At 33.9% G+C, this 20,517-nt stretch overlaps 1 protein-coding gene across 1 annotated transcript in view; it reads left to right on the forward strand.

The window, feature by feature from the left end:
* Nucleotides 1-20,517, forward strand: part of LOC118263756 (elongation of very long chain fatty acids protein 4) — a 45,137-nt gene that overhangs the window by 10,008 nt on the left and 14,612 nt on the right. Inside the window, exons 2-4 of the mRNA XM_035575923.2 lie at nucleotides 7,092-7,188; nucleotides 11,489-11,757; nucleotides 17,653-17,824. Coding sequence (XP_035431816.1) covers nucleotides 7,107-7,188; nucleotides 11,489-11,757; nucleotides 17,653-17,824 — 523 coding nt within the window. The 5' untranslated portion in view covers nucleotides 7,092-7,106. The remainder of the gene's footprint in view (nucleotides 1-7,091; nucleotides 7,189-11,488; nucleotides 11,758-17,652; nucleotides 17,825-20,517) is intronic.

Below are 20,517 nucleotides of genomic sequence, written 5' to 3' on the forward strand. Positions count from 1 at the left end.
TCACGTGGCGGCCAGTAAGGCGTTTCTAGTTAGCACGAGTCGGGTCGGTAAAATAGGAATTATAAGGGATTTTTCATAAAAAAAAATATCAGTTACAGTAAAGAGATTGGAATTAAATTTTACCTATGTTCTTGGTTTGGATTAAGTAGAATGTAAAATGTAATTGTTTTTATTTTTGTAATTATTTCCTGAATTGTTTTTTCAATTGCTTTACGCCATTGTGGCATCTAATTTAAGACCAAAATTTTTATCTTAATTTATGACTGCATATTTTATTGCAAACAAGAACAATGTAGGTATATAAAAGTAATAAAAAAAATCTGATGATAAAATTACGACGCATAAAATGAGTAATGAGTCCCGTATATAGTTTTATTCGTATAAAAGTATAATAAAATGTCTCAACAAAAATAAAAATAAAAAACTATATGACATCTATTTATTGGAAACAAATATAACAATTGAACAAAATAAACCACTATTTCGTTCAATTAAACTGTAAGCAATCAATTTTGTACCAACAAACCACAAAGACTAGATTAAAGTTAAGCAAATAAAATGTAATAATTAATGAAATTCCTTAGGTGTAATAAAACTATTGTATCTTAGAGATTGGAAACTTGTAGTTGCTAGATAATTTGGTTTCGGTCTTAATAAATAAGTGATGCAGGGCGTACAATACTCAGTTCTGAGATTGATTTCATTGAAGAAGTTATTTCGTGAATAATCTAAGCTTTACAATAAAAACGACGATTGTGTTAAATTAACTTAACTGTTAACTGAATTGAATCATCATAATTTTGATATTGGGTCAGGTAAGACAAAGTTAAGTGTAGGAGAGCCATGCTTTGGCACGTATGTGTTGGCTCGGCCGGAGTGATACTACGGTCTCACGAAAATCGACGTGAAACAACGCTTGCGTTGTGTGAGTGAGGTTACCAGAGACCCGTTTACCCCGATTCCCCAACAACCCTTAAATTCCTAAACCCTTAAAGGCCAGCAACGAACTTGTAAGGCCTCTGGTGCTTCGGTTGTCCATGGTCGGCGGTTGCTTACCATCAGGTGATCCGTGTGCTCATTTACATGTGCAATTATTGTACAGCTTTACCAACATATACGGAAAAAAGAGATAAATAATGGAACTAGATTAAGCTGTGTATTCACAGTAAAGGTACGAATTGTATAAACCATAAACCCAAATCATTTACTCACCATTCACCCTTATGTGACTGCCAATCACAACCCTCTTAGGCTTGTCATTACTCCCCAAAATTTTGTCATTTTCCGTGTCAACGAACCGCAATACAAATATCTGTGAAATTAGAATTTCTTTCAAGGTCAGTACTTTGTCATAATATATGTACAGTGCAAGTCAATTTACATTTGCATTGAATTTCCGACTTTGAATCAAAGCAATAAAGTTGAAAATGTAATAAAAACTTCGACAGAAAAGATTAAACCTGCTGTCGTTTGTATGTGACATTTTGTACCGTCAGCAATATTTTTGTTCCAATTCGTAATGTTTGATGTTGCAAAAATTTTTTGTGAATAACTGTTTAATTGTTTTTAAAGAATGTGACTTGCAACCATAGTAAGAATAGGTACTTTTACTTCATTCAAAGTTAATTTTAAATTGTACCCAGAATAGGTTACCACGAAATAAATTATAAGGCTGAAGAGTTTGATGGTTTGTTTGCTTGAACGCGCTAATAAAAATCAAGAACTACTAATCCGATTTGGAAAAATAGTGTTGGTTTATTTATCATGTAAGGCCATAGGTTATAAAATATCACGCTAAAATCAATAGGATCCGACCAGAACCGATGAAACTGTGCGGAAGTAGCTGGTATATTACAATAGATCTCGTACTATTTCTTAGCAATAAGAAAAAATATTTTCTATAAATAGCTTTGTTATAAATATGAATTGTACTCAGTAAAAAAAAATGTAAACTCATTGCTGTTTGCAGTACACACACATCATATGAAGTGGGTCATCTTCAAGCACATAAAGGCGTGATGTATCATCCAATATGTGTTCCGTTTAAAATATTGGCTTATTGTGAACTCGTTGCCAAATACGAACAAATGTATACAGAAGATAAAATTATCGGAAAAATCAGAAGGTTTCTTGATTGTGGAAATGGAATAGCACTAATATCACACTAGTAATTATTATAAATGTAATTTATTTACGTACGTTTACGTGCAGTGAACAGATTTTGATGAAATTTGGTATACGGGGTATGATCTGATTTGGGTGATAAGATACTTTTTATCCCACGAAAACTAGCTAGTTATATATAATAACCGTCTTGTTTTTTTTTTTTAGAAAAGTTTTGCGATATATTTATCCGCGATATTATTATTTTTGGATACGATGCGGTAAAATAAATGAAATTTGACACCATCATTTTTTATTAGTTTTGACGTTCTGTCCCAAAAACCGTCACCAATTTGTTTTGTAAATATTTTCCTGTTTATTGTTTGTTTTGTTTTGTTTTGTTTTGTAAATAGACACTTTCTACTTTGACAGCTCATTTACATCGCTTGTCTCAAAACTTAAATTGACAAACAAATTTACTGCATTTTAATTTAAAGTTTTTCCTTGTTAATTTTGTCGTTGCTGTTTTAGTTTGCTTATGAAGTAAAAGTTTTGGATGCATTTTATTTACATAAGTAGAAAAGGGCTCTGTTAAACTGTTGGTTAAAAACAAACCTATTCTGTGTTTTGTGAACTTGTGTAATTATAGTCTCAAATAAAACCGTTTTTTACTGCACAGTTAGCCAAACTGGCTAGGCGACCGTCTGCTATTTCGATTCCCTTGTGAACAATTCTGTGTTTCATAAACTGTTGTTTTGGGTCTAGATGCGATGTGCACGTGAAATTGTGTGTTTTATAATAAAACCGACATTTTTACAAAACTAGAGTTAAACAATTTTTGCCTACACTTGGCAGCCATTCTCGCTTTTAGCATATTCACAGAAGTTGGCATGAAAGCCGCGGGAATTACATTTTCCTTGTTCTGCACAGAACGCTTGAAACTGACAAGTGAAACGTGTAAGTGTAGTATTTGCATAATGGCAACTTAAATTTCGGTACGAAGAGTAAAACTGACGTAAGAAAACAAACATGCGGAATTTCTACAAAGAACTAAATGAAACTATTCATTTTAATAAGAAATTTTGGACTTAAAACTACATACATACATAACCTCACGCCTGTCTCCCATGAGGGTAGGCAGAGACAATAGAATGCCAATTTCATCGCTTCATCGACAATCATACTTTCATTCTATATACATGACTTGTCTTGCTTAAACTGTATCAATCGCATTTTGCAACAATTTAAAACAATAAAATAAGAATATATACAATACAACTTTCTTCACAAAAATTTTCGCTATTAAAATGCATTAAAAACATCGGCAACCTACATCCAAAACTGGTTGACATGACACAGCGTTGCATCAGATCACACAAATAATTTTGTATAAGTTTATAGTCTGTCTGTCTCTCCGTCACCAGCTTTAAAATAACCCTACGCTTACTTTCGTTGAATATTACACGACCATTTGTTTTATTTAACTTTCTAATATTTTATTAGTGACTTGTTATTTATTGATTCTTAGATTTACATGCTTATAATAAGATGATAAATGACGTTAACTTATCTTGTCGACCACGCAAGTAGTATCTATGACAGCTGAATATTATATTAAATTTTTGACTCCGAGAGGAGTTATACTTACATGTTAGGAGTTATGTAAAGTGGATAATGCATATGCACATTTTCTAAATTCTCATTTTAGAATTCAAATTTATATTAATACATTGTGGGTACTAGACAAAATTAAAAAGATATTAAGAGTAAATGGAAAAATTTAATAAAAAAAACTGACCATGCCTGACAAAAGCATAAAATAACGAAACGTCTAACATATTAACTACCCCTTTATACAGTAAAACTATGTATCTATGTACAATCATTAGATCAAAACAGTAGACGTCATAACCACAAAATATTTCCATGACGAAAATAGACGCACAAAAAACAATATTGGCTCAGATGAATTTTCTTCTTTCTTTGTTATTCCTAAATATTATTTTAGGCTCAAATTAAAATGTAGGTTCGTAGTCAACCCACACATATCATAGTATATCAAATGGAAAAGTTATGTAAAAGGTTACAGATTTGTTCTTCGGAGATATTTCTCCAATATATTTAACAAAAAAGAATAATGTTATTGAGTTTCAATGTCCTTTGTAATACGGAAAAAAGTTCATTCACTTCCTGGTTCCCGGAATTTTTCTAAGGTCTCGGTCATTTACCTGTTGTTTATAAAGAAAAATGCCATTTTTATTAACTGTTTGAAGTATCCATCAAAGGAATGTTATTGAAACAATGTAAGTATTGCATAATAGAAATAAAATATTAACACTCCATCATTTATCTCTTATTTCAACTGTGTATTAAGTAATGGATGACTCTTTTCTCAAACATCAATGCTAAACTCCACGAAGTACCTACAAACTTAGGGTCTAACTTACGCTTGATACTAACTTTATTATTTCATCCTTATTTTTATGGTATCCCATAAAACGGGCAGACGGATCACCTGATGGTAAGCAATCGGTGTTATGGACACCCGTATCACCCTTTGCGGGTTAGAAAATTGAGCATTTTTGGGGATTCGGATCTCACCGCCTAACCTTACTCACATCATGTAATACAACATAAGTGTTAGTTCATGTCAGTTTTCTGTGAGGCCGTGGATGTGGATCCCTCTTTATTTAAATAACTTCTATTCAATATAAAGTTTTCAGTTCACATAATGGAAGATTTTTGTTAAAAATAAGTGCTCCTAAATAATTTTAGCGGCAAACATTCTCCTCGTAGGAAAATATCAACTTTTGTTCAGAATTTTTTTATTAGGTACCTTACGTTGAAAGTTTCGGGAATCTCATATGATCGCCTTCGTATGAGTATCGAACAATACCGCAGGTTAGTATTAAAATACGGAGGCATTCTTTAAGCTTGTTATTAAAAAATTGCCCTTTAAGGGAAGAGGAATTTTATAATGAAAAAATATCTTTTTAATTGGGAACCTACTTATCCTGAGTGACGTAACCGTGTACTTATTTATATCGATAGATATGCATTCCTTGAAATTTTCTTTAATATACATATTTGACGAGGTATCTCGACTAATTTCATGGAGTTTCTTGCTCGTTCTTCTCCATTCGAAGCTACACTTTGGTACGAGCACCTAGCTTCACTGACGTGTGTGTCAGTGTCTAATTAAGGATTAATTGAAATAAATGCCTTGACTTTGACTTTAACTTTCAAGCCATAGCCATGAGCAGCATTTTTGACGATCCGACTAAGCATTTTAATTTATATATTCTTATCTACTATAGAGCAAGAACTATATTTCTTGCGTCCATATGTCACCAGTAAAATTCAATTGCTTTTAATGTAGCTACTTTATTAAATATGTAATTTAATAAATGGTTATCAGTTTAGCTGAAGAAAGAAAATCTGAAAAACTGATATTCAAGGTGACAACGCAATTTGATCTAGATCTAAAATGTTTTGAAGATAGATCGTGTGAAGTTTTTTATTGAATATGTTTGTTAAATAAAGTCAAACTTTATATTATATGGATCTTTACAAAAAAGGGATATTTTACAAGATTCCATCTAGCTGGTATCGTGGGTCAAATTTGAACCATAAGTAAACATTTTAATTCAATACTATTCTAATGCTAATGATACAATAGCACGCTTTAGCGTTTTCTCAGCACATCCCAAACTGCAATAGAGGGCCAAAGTGCAGTATCTAAGTATCACAAGAGCTAAAATATAGATCTTTAATTTTTAAGACGTATAAATTTTGTCGTCTAGTAACTAGTATTCCACATTTTATTAATTTCTTAAGAGCACAAAAAATCAAATAATATGGAGAAGATGCTATTGCAATATTGTTTTACATTCATACATTTTTTAATAAGAACGTTACAAGCCTTGTGACAGTTGGTTACTATCGGTATATCTGCACTAGGCTAAAAGAAAATTTTCTCGTACTTTTTTTCTTAAAACAAAATTTCATATAAGTTCTTAGACAGAATATTATTTTTTCTAATGAATTCACTATTACATACTCATAAGCGGATTAATATTATAAGACGATCTTTACTCGCTACTTAATTAAAACTTTGTCTTTATTTGTCTATAATACTAATATTACCTTATCTAAGTTATTTTCGTATTCCAAAAATATTAAAAGTTAAATAAACTTTTCTTTTTTTTTGTGGGAGACAATTTCTGCATTAGTGTGCTTTCCCACCAGAGATGTGCTATGTAGCTATGTTACGAAGATGTAATAGCTAAGCTGTGAAACTATTTGACCGTTTTTACTGATACTAAGCTATGCAGCTGTGCGAGGAAGATGCGCAGCTCGAGTATGTGATGTATCGATCACATCCATAGAACGCATCTAGAGCGCATTTTATTTCATTTTATTTCATGTAAAAACATAGCTTAGATGAGTCCATTTCCATTGAGCTATGTGTACGAACAAAAATGATAAGTGGAAGCCAAACGCATCCACAGCAACGTAATAGCACATCATAGCATAGCACATCTCTGTTGGAAAAGCGCCCTTATGTACGTTAAAGCAAATATTTACTGCTATTATTTTTTTAGGCAATTTCTGCATTAGTTGCCAATATTTTCATAGTCGGCTAAACAAACAAACATCATTATTAGCGCTATGTATGTAAATGGTTTTGTTATTGTTAGTTTTCCTAGGTTTTTTTTTTAAACTATGTTCATATATTTGTTTTTGTTTATAACCGAAATTCACTCAATCGAGGAAAAATTACTGAAGTATGAATTGAATAAACAATATAATTAAAGGGTATATGCAAATACACATTATAAATAATAATGCTAATAAGATGCTTAACAATCCATAAAGATCTATTAAATACATAATATTTAAGGTTTTTCTAAGGAATAAAGCCCTTCAACAACAATAATAATTATATTAACTTTTTTTATTAAATGTTTCCTTATTTTTTGTTACAGATACCGTTTTCTAAGATGGCGGATATTATAATAAACTCAACACAGAGTGTGTTGAAGGAAACGTATGACTACTATCTATGGACGTTATCGTTGTCAGGTAAGATTTGAACATTGTTGTATTAAAGTTACTACATGTGATTGAGTAAAGCAATTTAAAAAAGAAAATTTGCCCCAGTTTAGTATTTTCTCCTGTGTCGTGGATGCGTTTACTAACATACAAGTTCACATGCACATGACACCCAGACCCGAAACAACAATTTGTAGATCACACAAAGAGTTGTTCCGTGCGGGAATCGAACCCGCTACACGTTTCACGGCAGCTGGTTGCCCAACCACCACACCAACCGTGAAGTAAAATTTTGTAGAATAAATCAGCTAGATGTTTCAAGTCTAGTTTAAAAAAGGAACTCTGTAGTCATCATCATCATCAGCATATTCTCGTCCACTGTTGGACTTAAGCCTTTCCAATGACATGCCATTGAGCTCGATCTTCAGCTCTATGCATCTAACCACTACCAGCCCCCTAGTGGATATCATGACTCCACCTAAATGGAGAACACCCTATACTAAGCTTGCCTAAATGTGGTCTCCATTCTATAAGATATTTATCCCATCGGTTATCGTTTCTCCAACAAATCGACACCAGCAATTTATACTACGCTAACTCGAAATTTGGAAAATCTTTTTTTATGCCAAGTTGCTTAAAATGTGTGTTTACATACGTCATAAAAAAATTGAGAAGAAATATGCAAAAATAAGAAAGTTACAAATCTTACTAAAACGCTAAGTAAAGGTACTTTTTGAAGATCACGATTTATATTACGCCAACTATTATTAGCGGAGTGTGCGCGGGGATCACTTTGGTCAAAGTTCGTGCAACACTGCACTAACTCATAGTTAGCGTACTTTATCCGTTCGTGTGTATACTTGTTCGTTTGTAATAATGTAACGACTTAGCGTCTTTTACATAGTAAATACTTATGTGCCACTTCAGCTGGCTAATCCTTTGAGCTATGTCGGTAAATTCGTACTAACCCTTGTTGTAAGCCAACTGGCACTTTTTTTGTCATCGCCTTGTTTTTATAGTACGTGCTACAAAGAGAGTGAAAACTTTCCTTTCTTCCTTACTTACTTAGGTACTTCTTTTTCTTGGAATATCTTCGTGAGTTCCCTTGGTTGAATGTTGACGTTTACAAACATACTTTCAATAGAGATAGAGATAGAGGTACGTGATAGAGCAATATAGCAAAGCGGACTACGCATTTATATTTTTAGTAAAGAACCAATTTCAACAACAACATTAAAAAGTATTTTTAAAAACATAATTAGAAAAGTTTTCGGCGAAATAAAAACTACATACATTTTTAAAGTTCAATCTAATTTGCGAGTAGATAACACAGTTCATAAACCTTAATTGGTAATGCCATAATACCAGAATGATAAAACAAAAATTATGTACGTGATTTTGCCATCGTGTCGTAAAAATGTTAGTAAAATGAACAAAAAAGGTATACAAAAGTCTATTACAAACTTGAGAGCCCCATACATACAATTCGAATACTAAATGAAAGTTTGAAGTAGACGAGAGACGTATCTGGTGAAACACTAGCTGATGCCTGTGCCTTGATTTTACCAATAAAAGTAGCCTACTAGATACTTCTTAAGCAGCCACTTGCCAATACAAATCCTATCAAAATTGGTCCAATCATTTCAGAGATTAACCAGAACAGACAGACTGATAAAAATTGTAAAAAATATAATTTTGGTGAATACATTGTATGTATGTTCATATTATATAGTGAAAAGCGGTTATTTTAATATTGCAAACAGACAGTTCAATATTCTATCAGAAACCATTGCGTTTACAAACATATAAGTTCACATACACATCACGCCCAGACCCGGAGCAACAATCTGTGGATCACACAAAGAGTGGAAGAGTTCCATATTACATGGGTTAGTTTTGGAAAACGAACCCGCGACATAAATAAAGACAGGAACTTAAATTGCACGGCGGCCAGTTGCCCAGCCACCGCGCCAACCGTGCAGTTTGGCAATATAAAAAAATGGCTCGTCTACCAAAGTTCTAAGTGGAAGAGAAACAACCCTACCTCATACATACATATTACATGGGTTAGTTTTGTGAATAATGCCGGCAACATTCAACCGCCTGGACCATAAATAAAGACAGGAACTTAAATATAGGAACCCCTATTTCAGGGAAGCATATTAAATGTAGCTATTAGGGATTCCCTTTTCCGGGGTTGTGTTTACCTTTTTATTCCAACACAATCAAAGTTGAAATGCTATATCATAACTTTTGTTCGTATTTGAATATATCTTTCGCGTGCTATTTACCTGTACAACTGTATTAGGATTTTTGTAGGTATTTTGCATTAAAAGATTCATTTTTAATTTTCGGCAGAAAAGAGTTCTTTGGTTAATTTGAAAATTGAATAGCAATTGTTTTACAATATATTATGTAGTGAATAAGCTCAATGTTTTCGAAAGTGAGCAAGCATTGTAATCTTAATAAATCTTCTCTTACAAATGTGCAGAAAGATAAATAACACAAAAAGATTTAATATAATCCTCGATCTGTTACTCAATATTGTGTGAGTAATGATAGTGTAAAAACATACTTAAATCAAACACTCAAGATGTATTTTGATATAAAAACAAAAATAAAAGAAAAATCTCTCAAACTTGAGCTTAAAAAACAACATATTTTCAAGATTAGATCTCAAAATATACTAGAAAAATAAGTTTCAGTCAACATTGAATAGGGATTGAAAGTACCTAATAATCGTTACTAAGATTTGTTAGGCTGCCTACCACCAATCAATCAAGTCTATCGCAAGAGACCTAAAAATCTATCACTGACTCAACCAGTGACGAAAACAGATAAAATTGGTAGTCTTGGATAAATAGCGCTATTTTTGTAGACCAATGAAAGAGCGAGATTTGGTTTTTTACTTTATCTGTCAATGAACGGACCACGCTTTTCGATAAACATGACGTTTTTAAACAGAAATGATCACGGGGTATGAAAATTAAATATCCATTTCGTCCGGTAGTTAGGTAATAAAAAAAAACTTAGACAAGTATATTTAATTTTATTGTAAAAGAAAACCATAAAACGAATCAAATTTAGGAGTAGAAAAAGTAAAAGTGACGTTACGTGATATTTCAAATCAATACCGTCGAAAGTACTTGTTTCCGTAGGAAAGTGAAAAATACGTGTCTAACGTGAGGCGACACATGACAAGTGACAGATGACAGAAGTCGCCCATAGACGATCGACGATCAAATCATCGGATGACGTCATAAATCCAACTTCCCACGTGAAGTTTATACGCGAATTCGAATAAAAATGGATAGAAAATCTCAACGAACAACAGTTGGGCAGAAAAAGATTCTTGTAATAGCCTAGCACATCTATGGGAAAGCACCCTTCCACGGCGTATTTTGAATCAATGAAAACAATAAAAGAAGAATGAATATCAAGAAAATAATAATACATAATATATTTCCACACAATAATAATTATTACATGTATTTCCCATCTTATTATTTAGGTACTACTTCCCTGTCAAATACCAATATTACTATCGTAATAATTTTCTTTGGCCTATTTTCCGAATGTCGGCGATATATCACGTGGGATCCCACACTAAAATAAATGGACCCATGGATACCCGGGGTTTTATCATCAATCAGGGTTTCTAGCAAACAAATGGATACGGTACGCAGATATCGAAACTTGGAACTTTTAAAGTAGTTTTTTCGATTTCTACTCGTTTTGATGTAGAGGCCATTCGTTAGTTTTGTTGAGTATTTCACTTTTCCTAACAATAAGTAGGCGTTTACTGCCATTTAGTGAAGGTATTTGATCAAAAAGCTTAAAAAAAGGGAAACTGCATTAATTTTCTTTACCGCCTCAATTTTTTTAAGTCAGTTAATATCCGTAAATCCTTCTCCTAAGTCTCTTTCAGAAATACTATGCTGAAAACCACATCAAAATCGGTTCAACCAAACACGAGATAATCGCGCATAAACATACATACATACAAGTCAAACTGAGAACCTCATTTCTTTTTATTCGGTCAAAAACCTTTATTTTGTTGGGTAAAGATTTCCACGCAAAACTACACTTCAAAAAACATTTTAATACTTAGAAAATCTTTGTACATTATTCTTTAAAGGTACTTAATATCATAAACTAAACTAACAAACTCTAAAATAGGTAGTCACTAAGTATCAAACTAGACCCGACCGACGTTAAGATCAGAAGGTCACCGTCCCTTTGAAACCTTAAACCCAAAGCCTATAATACTTCAAGGACTTATTTAAAACATCAGAAACTTTGTAAATTGATCAAACATTATTTGTTACAGACAATCGAACGAAGGGCTGGCCTTTGGTGGACTCACCAGCACCAACAGTCTTCTATACTCTAATGTACCTGTTCATCGTGTGGATAGGCCCTAAGATCATGAAGAATAGGAGACCGTTCCAGCTCACGTGGCTCCTAGTACCTTATAACCTGGCTATGGCGGCCTTAAATGCTTACATTGCGATAAGGCTGCTGACTGCCTCATTTAGGTTACGGTACAGCTACATTTGTGAGCCTTGTCGACAGAAATATGATCCTGATGAATTGCAAGTAAGTTGTCATGTTGTTTTTTTGTCTAGACTTTTTTTAGTTAAGTAGATCAGGTATAAGGGGATCGCACTCAGTAATAACACGGACACAGCACGTTTACCGCACAGCGTATTTTGCTTTCAAAATGATACGAAGATACTCTAAGCGCGCTGTCAGCTTACGGACCGCGCGCTTACAGCCTTTTTGTATTTTTACTTTAGATTTAATGTTCCAATTTTAATGACGTGTTAATTTCTGGGTTGGAGCGGTGCCGTTAAAGTGTGATATTGTCTTAAGATTTCTATTCTGTGATTTGAAACTAGTAGAACTTTTCTCAATATATTTACAAGAGAAAACCGTTATTTTTAGTTAATTTAGTTTGTCTCACGATAGTTATTATAAAAAACTAGCAAACCCGGCGAACTCCGTTTCGCCACGAATGATTTGCCCTCTTTTCCTTTTCTTTTGAAATTTTTCCTAAATTTTCTTTGCTACAAACCTCATGGAGCCCGAGACCTTTCCAACGAATGCAAAACCGTGGAAATCGGTTCGTGCGTTCAGGAGTTATAGCGTCAGGAAGGAAAACCCGACTTATTTTTATATTATAGATTATAAAACTATTTGATCCGCACGAATTACTAAAAGTCTTTTATATCTTTTAAAGGCAGACGTTCAACTCAGTTTTCTGATTTGATAAAGAAATAAACTAATAGTTCTGAACTACACTATAATTAGGTACGTACTTATAAAGAAATCAACATAATTACATATTAATTGTTTGTGAATTAGTAAATAAATATAGCACTATTTATTAAGTCAATTGTTGCAAAATGACCTTCAGATAAACTATTTAAAGTGTTAACATTTTAAATAGTTTATCGATTGTTTGTTCATTAATATGCAACTTTAAACAATACTAGCGGACCCGACAGACGTTGTCCTGTCTACACGTCTTTAATTTGAAATTTTATACTTTTTTTAATAAGGTAAAACATTCTGGACCTTTTTGATGAAAATTGTTATTCAAATGTTATGACAATATCTAACGTCATTCATATTTGACACTGCGATGGTAGCGCCGTCTGTCGGATTCAATGTAAAACATTCCAAAATCAACAACTACTGATAAATTAAAAAATAATCAAAAAATCATTGTCCAGCGGACAAAATTGTGAATCTAAACCATTCTCAGATCCTCTTGAACACACACAAAAAGTTTCATCAAAATCCGTCTAGTCGTTTAAGAGGAGTTCAGTGATATACACACGTACAGAAGAATTATATATATGTGGGAATAGGGCTGCAGAAGAGAACGCGTGATAATTTTGAGAAATCTTTATTCGTTCAGGCAAAACGTCTTATGTAAAAAATCGTCTTAACAACTCTCTATCTGACACAAACAACGGTTACTAGGTAAACTTTTTCACATTCCAAATATAAATAATTAAATACATACTCTAAAACGTTCTAAAACGTTCCCATACCTACATTCGGCCATTCTGCTCTTTTGTCTGTCCTCAGACATCAATTTCATCTTCCACAGCTTCCATGCAACCTTAAACGACTTTACAAACACAAGCCACACAAACATAACGTCTTATTTCCATTTACAGAATAACAATCGAAAGAAATGCAAACAAAACACCACTTATTCGTAAATAGTAACAAATCTTACAAAAATAAAATAATAATAACCTAAAATAACACCTTTAAACAATTACAACTTTACACATTTCCTAAACATAAACTCATACTCCATCAAACAACATGAACAAAATAAAAACATTACATATTACACATATCTTAATTTTTACTATCAACAAAGTCTATTTTCTTCCTTTTTTTTTATTCGTTTTAAATCTGCCGCTCTATATTTTCTTCTATGCCGTCTTCTAGTTTGCTGGTATATTTTCTGATTCCTTTCATCAATTTCTTTTTGTCGTTGCTTTATTTCGCTTTGTATTCCTTCTTTCTCCTTTTGCCTAGCATCATCCTTCTCTTTCCCAATATACTCTTCAATCTCCGAATCATTATCCGACGCTTGCTTCTCCTCCTTTTCTTCTTCTTTCTTCTTAGATCTCTTATCGCCTGTCTTCTGTCTCTTACTATCTCTTTCTGGAGTCTTTCCTCGCTTCTTGGAACTGAGTTTATCTCTTATGTTGCTTACCGTAGCTGCTGTTTCTTTTTCTTTCTCCAACACCTGAATAATCCCATCTTTAGGCCATTCATCGATTTGCCTTTCCACTACACCTTGCTCCACATAGGATAACCGTCGTGGTCGATGAGTCACTGGCACGTCATCCTTCAAAACAATCTTTAGTTCCAGCGGAGCTTCTTTAACCTGGACTGGATGGTAAGTATCGATGCACTTATTCGCCTCCTGCTTGACCACTGGATCCCTAAAATGTTCTACCAAAGAATCAGACACACCTGTAAAACTATTTACATTAGACAACCAGTCACTTTCGTCTTTGAATACATTCACGCATCCATCACTCATCAACATCATAACATTCTTCAAAAACTCTTGGCCTATAATTACATCGTAATGCATAAAGTCTCTATTAATTACATAAAAGGAAACACCATCGTAGCACTGTCCATCGACCATAATTTTCATCGTAATTTTGCCTAAAGACTGCACTCGCGAACGTCCAAGACCGGTTAAAGTTAAACCGTCATCGACATTGCATTCTGGATGGCACATCTTTGCATATAACTCCGTGGAAATAAGATTCACGTCACTGCCAGAGTCTATCAGGGCTTCTGAGTCGTACTTTCCATCTAGTATTATTGTTTTAATTGGTTTTCCGTCGTATTTTCTTTTATTTACATCTTTGTTTACATTCAAAACGTCAGGTGACACGTATCCGTCTGTGTTTGACACTTCGTCACTGTCATGTCCGTCATTATGTCCGCTGCCATGATTGGCCGACGATGACGTCTCAGTCGACGCGCGAACATCTGCGCATTGCTGCTTTATCGACATAACATTTCTTCGACCAATGCCAGGTGCCGTCGTACCCGATTGCTTTACCGACACGTTCCGCTCCGACTTCGTGCTGCTCCCTTCGCGACTGTTCGCCGATGTTGATGCTGACGTAGGACAACTGGACCCTATATGGCCGTACTTGTTGCATCTGAAACACTTGAGTCCATTTGGGCATCGTGATGACTCATGCGTTTTCTCTCCACAGTTGTAACATCGGCGTGGCGAGTATGACTTCCTGCTGCTGCCAACATCGGAACGAGTTTCCTTGGTTTCTGCTTTCATCTTCTCATAAATCGCTAGCTTATCTTTTAGCACGCTGTAGGTCGTCACTCCATACAAGATGAGCTTGTTCGTCGGGGAGTCTTGTATGCCGTCAACGATATATTGAATCGCGACGTAGTCTGGGAATTTCGCCCTTTTACCTAACTCCTTCATTGACAACATATATTGTAAAAAACTTTCATCCTTTGTTTTCTTTCTGGATGCCATTAACTCGTGCATTTCCTTGGTGTTACAGGCCTCTGGAAATTCTTTTTGTAAAGCTGTTTTCAATTCTTCATAGGTCTTAAACACTTTTTCCGACCTTAGCCAAAGCGCCGCCGTACCGCACAAGGATCTCCGTGCTATTATTAGTTTTTGCTGGGCGCTCCAGCCAAATACCTCTGCGTTATCTTCTATATCCTGCGCCCACTTCGTAGAAGAATACGTTTTGTCTTCACCGTCGAATGGCACAATACTTCCGTCTAGGAATGACGCCATCGGCACCATTGCTGATCCGTCATTCGTAGTCATCGTGAGGCGACTCTCGTAGCTCACGTCGTCGTAGATACGTCTTACGTCGTTTAAATTTCGCTTACGTCTTGTAGTTGCCGAAATGTCGTCTTATCGTCGTTTTATCACCGTCTCAACCCAGCATATCCCGGACGAGCCCCCAAAATTGTGGGAATAGGGCTGCAGAAGAGAACGCGTGATAATTTTGAGAAATCTTTATTCGTTCAGGCAAAACGTCTTATGTAAAAAATCGTCTTAACAACTCACTATCTGACACAAACACCGGTTACTAGGTAAACTTTTCACGTTCTAAATATAAATAATTAAATACTCTAAAACGTTCTAAAACGTTCCCATACCTACATATATAAAGATAATTATGTAATACGATTGCTTTTTCAACACCTAGTTTTGTTAGTATTTGTAGAACGTATATAGGAATTTAATTATTATAACGTATGAGGTGTTCTTAAGTTTGATTTGTTTTGGATAAACATGTGTTATCTAAAGCATATCTTCATGCGTATAGTCGTAGGGTTTATAGCACCCGGAGCTACGGACTACTTAGCGGGTTTACCGGGGCTCCGGCTCGAACGAAAACAGAAGTAGGAACGGGATGGGATTTTAGTCAATAATAGTCAGACACTCCCTATCGCCTCTACCAAGTCAAATCCCTGAACGATTTTTCTCCCTCAAAAAAGGGTGCATAGCACTTCGATAGTTCATAAAATTGATGTTTAATCGTAAATTTAAATGAAGTTGTATTTATACATGTGATTACGTCTAAACTGGTGCTTTATTAAATAAACACAATCACTTTAAATAAACGATTAGGTACACGTTGTCAAAGCACGTAGTAATTTAAAAATAAATAAATTTAAACTCAACTCAAGATAGAGCAAATAGTTGTAACGCGAATATTTAATGGTTTGATCACACGTTCACTATGTAAAGCTATTTATTTTAATGATCTAACTTTGTGAAGAGTCAACACGAAATACTCGCTTATAATAACATGTCTTTTTAAGTCTTTATTCATAAAAAAATCACACTATCACACTAATAAAATATAAATGTGAAAGTTTTTTTGTTTGAATGTTTGTATGTCAATCAAGCTGGAACCATTGTACGGATTTTGATGTAATTTGATATATTGACAGGATATGAGACTTGGGTGAGAGGATACTTATAAATGCTATTCGGATGGGGATTTTTATCCTATGGGAACTGCTAGCAGAAGCTAGTATTCAATAAAAAGAAATAGATTTTACATTACCAATCAATGACTCGAAACTCGTAGATAGTTTTGGTTTTGCAAAATATTGCTTTGAATTCATTATCCATTTTTGGTATAGGTCACCCACTTTTCTTACGTTGTATCACTGGGCAGACAAAAGGCAGATCTATATTATTCAAACTTAGCCTAGAAAAAGTCCATTGTTATACCTGTTTGTTCGAAATAAAATTATACCACCTTTTTGACAATATTGGCTTACAGCCTACGCTTGCCAAAACAGAACAGTTAGGCACACAATAACAATACCTTATTGTAATAAAGATGATCCTATGATCCTTTTTTCCGAGCTACTAAAGTACTACAAAAGATATAACGAAATATTCCTTACTACTTACTAGACAAAATACCCAAATTATGCGACCCAATAATCTGTAATCGATGAACTCAATATCTACAAGTCGATTGTTGTGTGGTATTGTATCACCAACCGTTTTCACTAATAATAGATAGATCGAATTTTCCATAATAATGATCCATAAGATTGTTATTATATAACAAGAATATAATACTTGCTATATACTTATATACTTGTTGTATTGTAACAATCTATAAAATTGTCTTAGTTAGTAGTTAGTTTTGATTCCTGAGATGGGCAAAATATTATTTGAACTTTTTCAGTTATTCGAAAATTCTCGGTAATAACACGGATCAAAATTATTTTCCAGTGTATAAAAATAGTTGTCTCTCATTTGATACTAAACTCACTCCCTATTGAGAAATAGGAAGTGAGTTGATTGAAAATGTTCAATTAGAAACTGCATTTACTGTAGAAGAATTAATGAATATAAAAGATTGAATGCTACTGAATATTTTATTTTAAATACAAAATATTAACCACATCTGTTTTACTTTGCAGATAGCAGACGCCGTCTGGTGGTACTACTTCTCGAAGCTTCTGGAGTTCTGTGACACTTTCTTCTTCATTCTAAGAAAGAAGGACGAGCAGCTGACCTTCCTGCACGTGTACCATCACTCCACCATGTTCAGCTTCTGGTGGATCGGAATCAAATGGGTGCCTAGTGGATCTAGTAAGTATATTCTCTCTTTACGATTCTTATTGTCATCATTTTAGTTGTCCAATGATTTACAGATTGGGCAGTTGAAAGTGATCTGCATTTTGAATTGTTTTGTGTAACAATAAGTTTTTTTTTTTTTGCCATAATGTGCACCTCTGCCTACCCATTCGGGGATAAACCGAGGCACCGGGTATGGAATTGTGCCCAGTATATAGAAATATGTTAACCCTCTATACCATGGGACTTATAACACAAATGGTGAAAAGTAGATGTACATTGTATAACTGCACAGAGGAGGTGCACATTCCATGCCGTAATGTGCACCTCCGCTCCAATATGCCTACCCTTTCAGGGATAAAGGCGTGACATTGCATATATTAAATTTCTATTTATAATCTTTGGGAGAATGGTATTGGTGATAACGACAAGTCAGTTGGTGTTACTCTATTCTAACCAAAGTATAACTCAACAAAAATGCCTTTGTAAATCTAACTCAAGAACGCAAAAAAAAACTAGCTTGAGAAAATATTTCCCTTAAAGTTAAAAAAGTAGAAAAGATAAGTTTAAAAAGTGAAATGGAAGGAAAACATTGGTTCCTTCAAAGTAAAGGTAATTTTCTTGCAAACCAAATGACCCGCTAAACTTAATATTTATTTAGTTCTCAAAACGCACCGTTTTCCGACCGGTTTCGCCCACACTTTACTTAGGAAACGTTAGCTGCTTAATGTAGTAGCATAATGTATTCTAGCTCTGAAGAAAACCTACCTACCTACGCAACAAAAAAGCAATTTGACGCCACATTCTTTCAATAACATGAACCTTTTTCTTTTCCAGACAAAGTTCAAAATACTTTGGCACTTATCATGATTTATTGGTAAAAAGTTTGAGTTTGATAAACTTCGAACCTCATTTGTTACAAATTACTTATTTTGACTGACTTTAGCGTAGTGGTTGGGTGAAGGGTTGCTGCAGAATGTGTTTTGGGTTTGACGCCTGAACGAACAATTTTTTATGTGAAATTAGCTGACCCGCCAAACTTTGTACCGCCTGAAACATTTGTTTTTCTTACCTTTTCAACTTTCCATGGACTTCCAAAAATAATGAAACGATATTTACCAAATCGGTTCAGCCGTTCTTGAGTTTTAGCGAGACTAACGAACAGCAAATTGATTTTTTATATATAGAGATTACGTATTTACAAACGCACTAACGACACAGGAATCTGCGGAACCCCAAAACATAATCTAGCATTGAGGTGCAAAGTTAGGTTCTGAGTTTGATGCTCAAATATGAATTTTTATGTCACCAAAAGTTATGTATTCTAAGTGAAAATATCTGGCACTTTGCCAGGCACATTATTATGAGAATAAAATTGAAGCCTCGCTATCATTACCAACGCATTCTAAATCCTTTTCCAAAAATAAATGGTAGTGCAATTTTATTCAAACAAGATTTGAAATCATAAAGGTTTAAAATAATAATTTTGATTTTCATTCAAAAATACCTTTACAATGCCGCCTTATATTATTTAAAAACAATAAAATATTTTACAATGACTTTCATTTCAAAATATGGCATGAATTTGCATTAAATATTATTTGAAATGATATTAGGTATGAAAACTTTCATTATTCAATTCATCAAATAATTTTAAGCCTGTCTTAGTATTTTACTGTTTAAATAATTGTGAAACACTCATTGTATCTAATACGTATCTATTCAAATTACAAGCATTGCATTGAAAATAGTATAAATTATAAATTAAAGTGGATTTTTCGTTTGGGAATTAAAATCATACATACCATAAAAAATATATTCAACTTTGGTGTCAAAGTACTAAGCTATGTACAGATACTAAACTATGTAGCTGTGCAAGTAAGATACCACATCTTCATGAATATGCCACAAATTAACGGTGCGAAGAACATACCCTGTGCGAGGAAGATGCACAGTTCGAGTATGTGATATATATACACACAACCTTTCAGTATAAAAATAAAGCATATTAAAACATAGCTTAGCTGAGTCCGTTGCCACTAGTGCTAAGCTACATGTCCAATGAATATGATTGGTAGAAGCCAAACGCATGCACAGCAACGTAGCATAGCATAGTTTTGATGATAAGGCACTCATAGGAGCGAGACATCCATTACTCGCAATACGTAAGCCTAGAAACCGTCCAAACAAAATGTAACATATTTCACGTAAAAGATAAAATACATAAACAAAACAAATGTTAAAACAAAACAAAGAAACAGACCAAATGAAACGAAACAAATTAATGTTAGAAATGTTCAATTTGAGTGAAACAATGCGTGTACCGACTTAGGGTATTAGCAGGGGTACTGAAATAAATCTAGGGATTAACTGTATCAAGTCGTGATTACTGTCTCATTTACTTTTGTTACTCGTCTGTTACATTTTTCCTGTTTGTAGTACAAAAGGGTCAAAGGCACGATGAGTAGAATTTCCTACGTAATGTTACATTTGTTCTGTACTGAAAGATTGTATGAGTTGTACTTAGAGTTCACCATTTATATTATGAGTACAATTGTTATCGCACTAATATTATAGAGTTTTTAAGTAAGTTTGTTCGTAAATCACGCTGAAACTACTAAACAAATTTTATTGAAATTTAGGATATAGACAGAGTATGTGCTGATTTGGATCAAAGAATACTTTTTATCGCACGGAAACATGGCTGA

The sequence above is a fragment of the Spodoptera frugiperda genome, chromosome 27 (assembly GCF_023101765.2).
Source record: "Spodoptera frugiperda isolate SF20-4 chromosome 27, AGI-APGP_CSIRO_Sfru_2.0, whole genome shotgun sequence".
NCBI lineage: Eukaryota > Metazoa > Arthropoda > Insecta > Lepidoptera > Noctuidae > Spodoptera > Spodoptera frugiperda.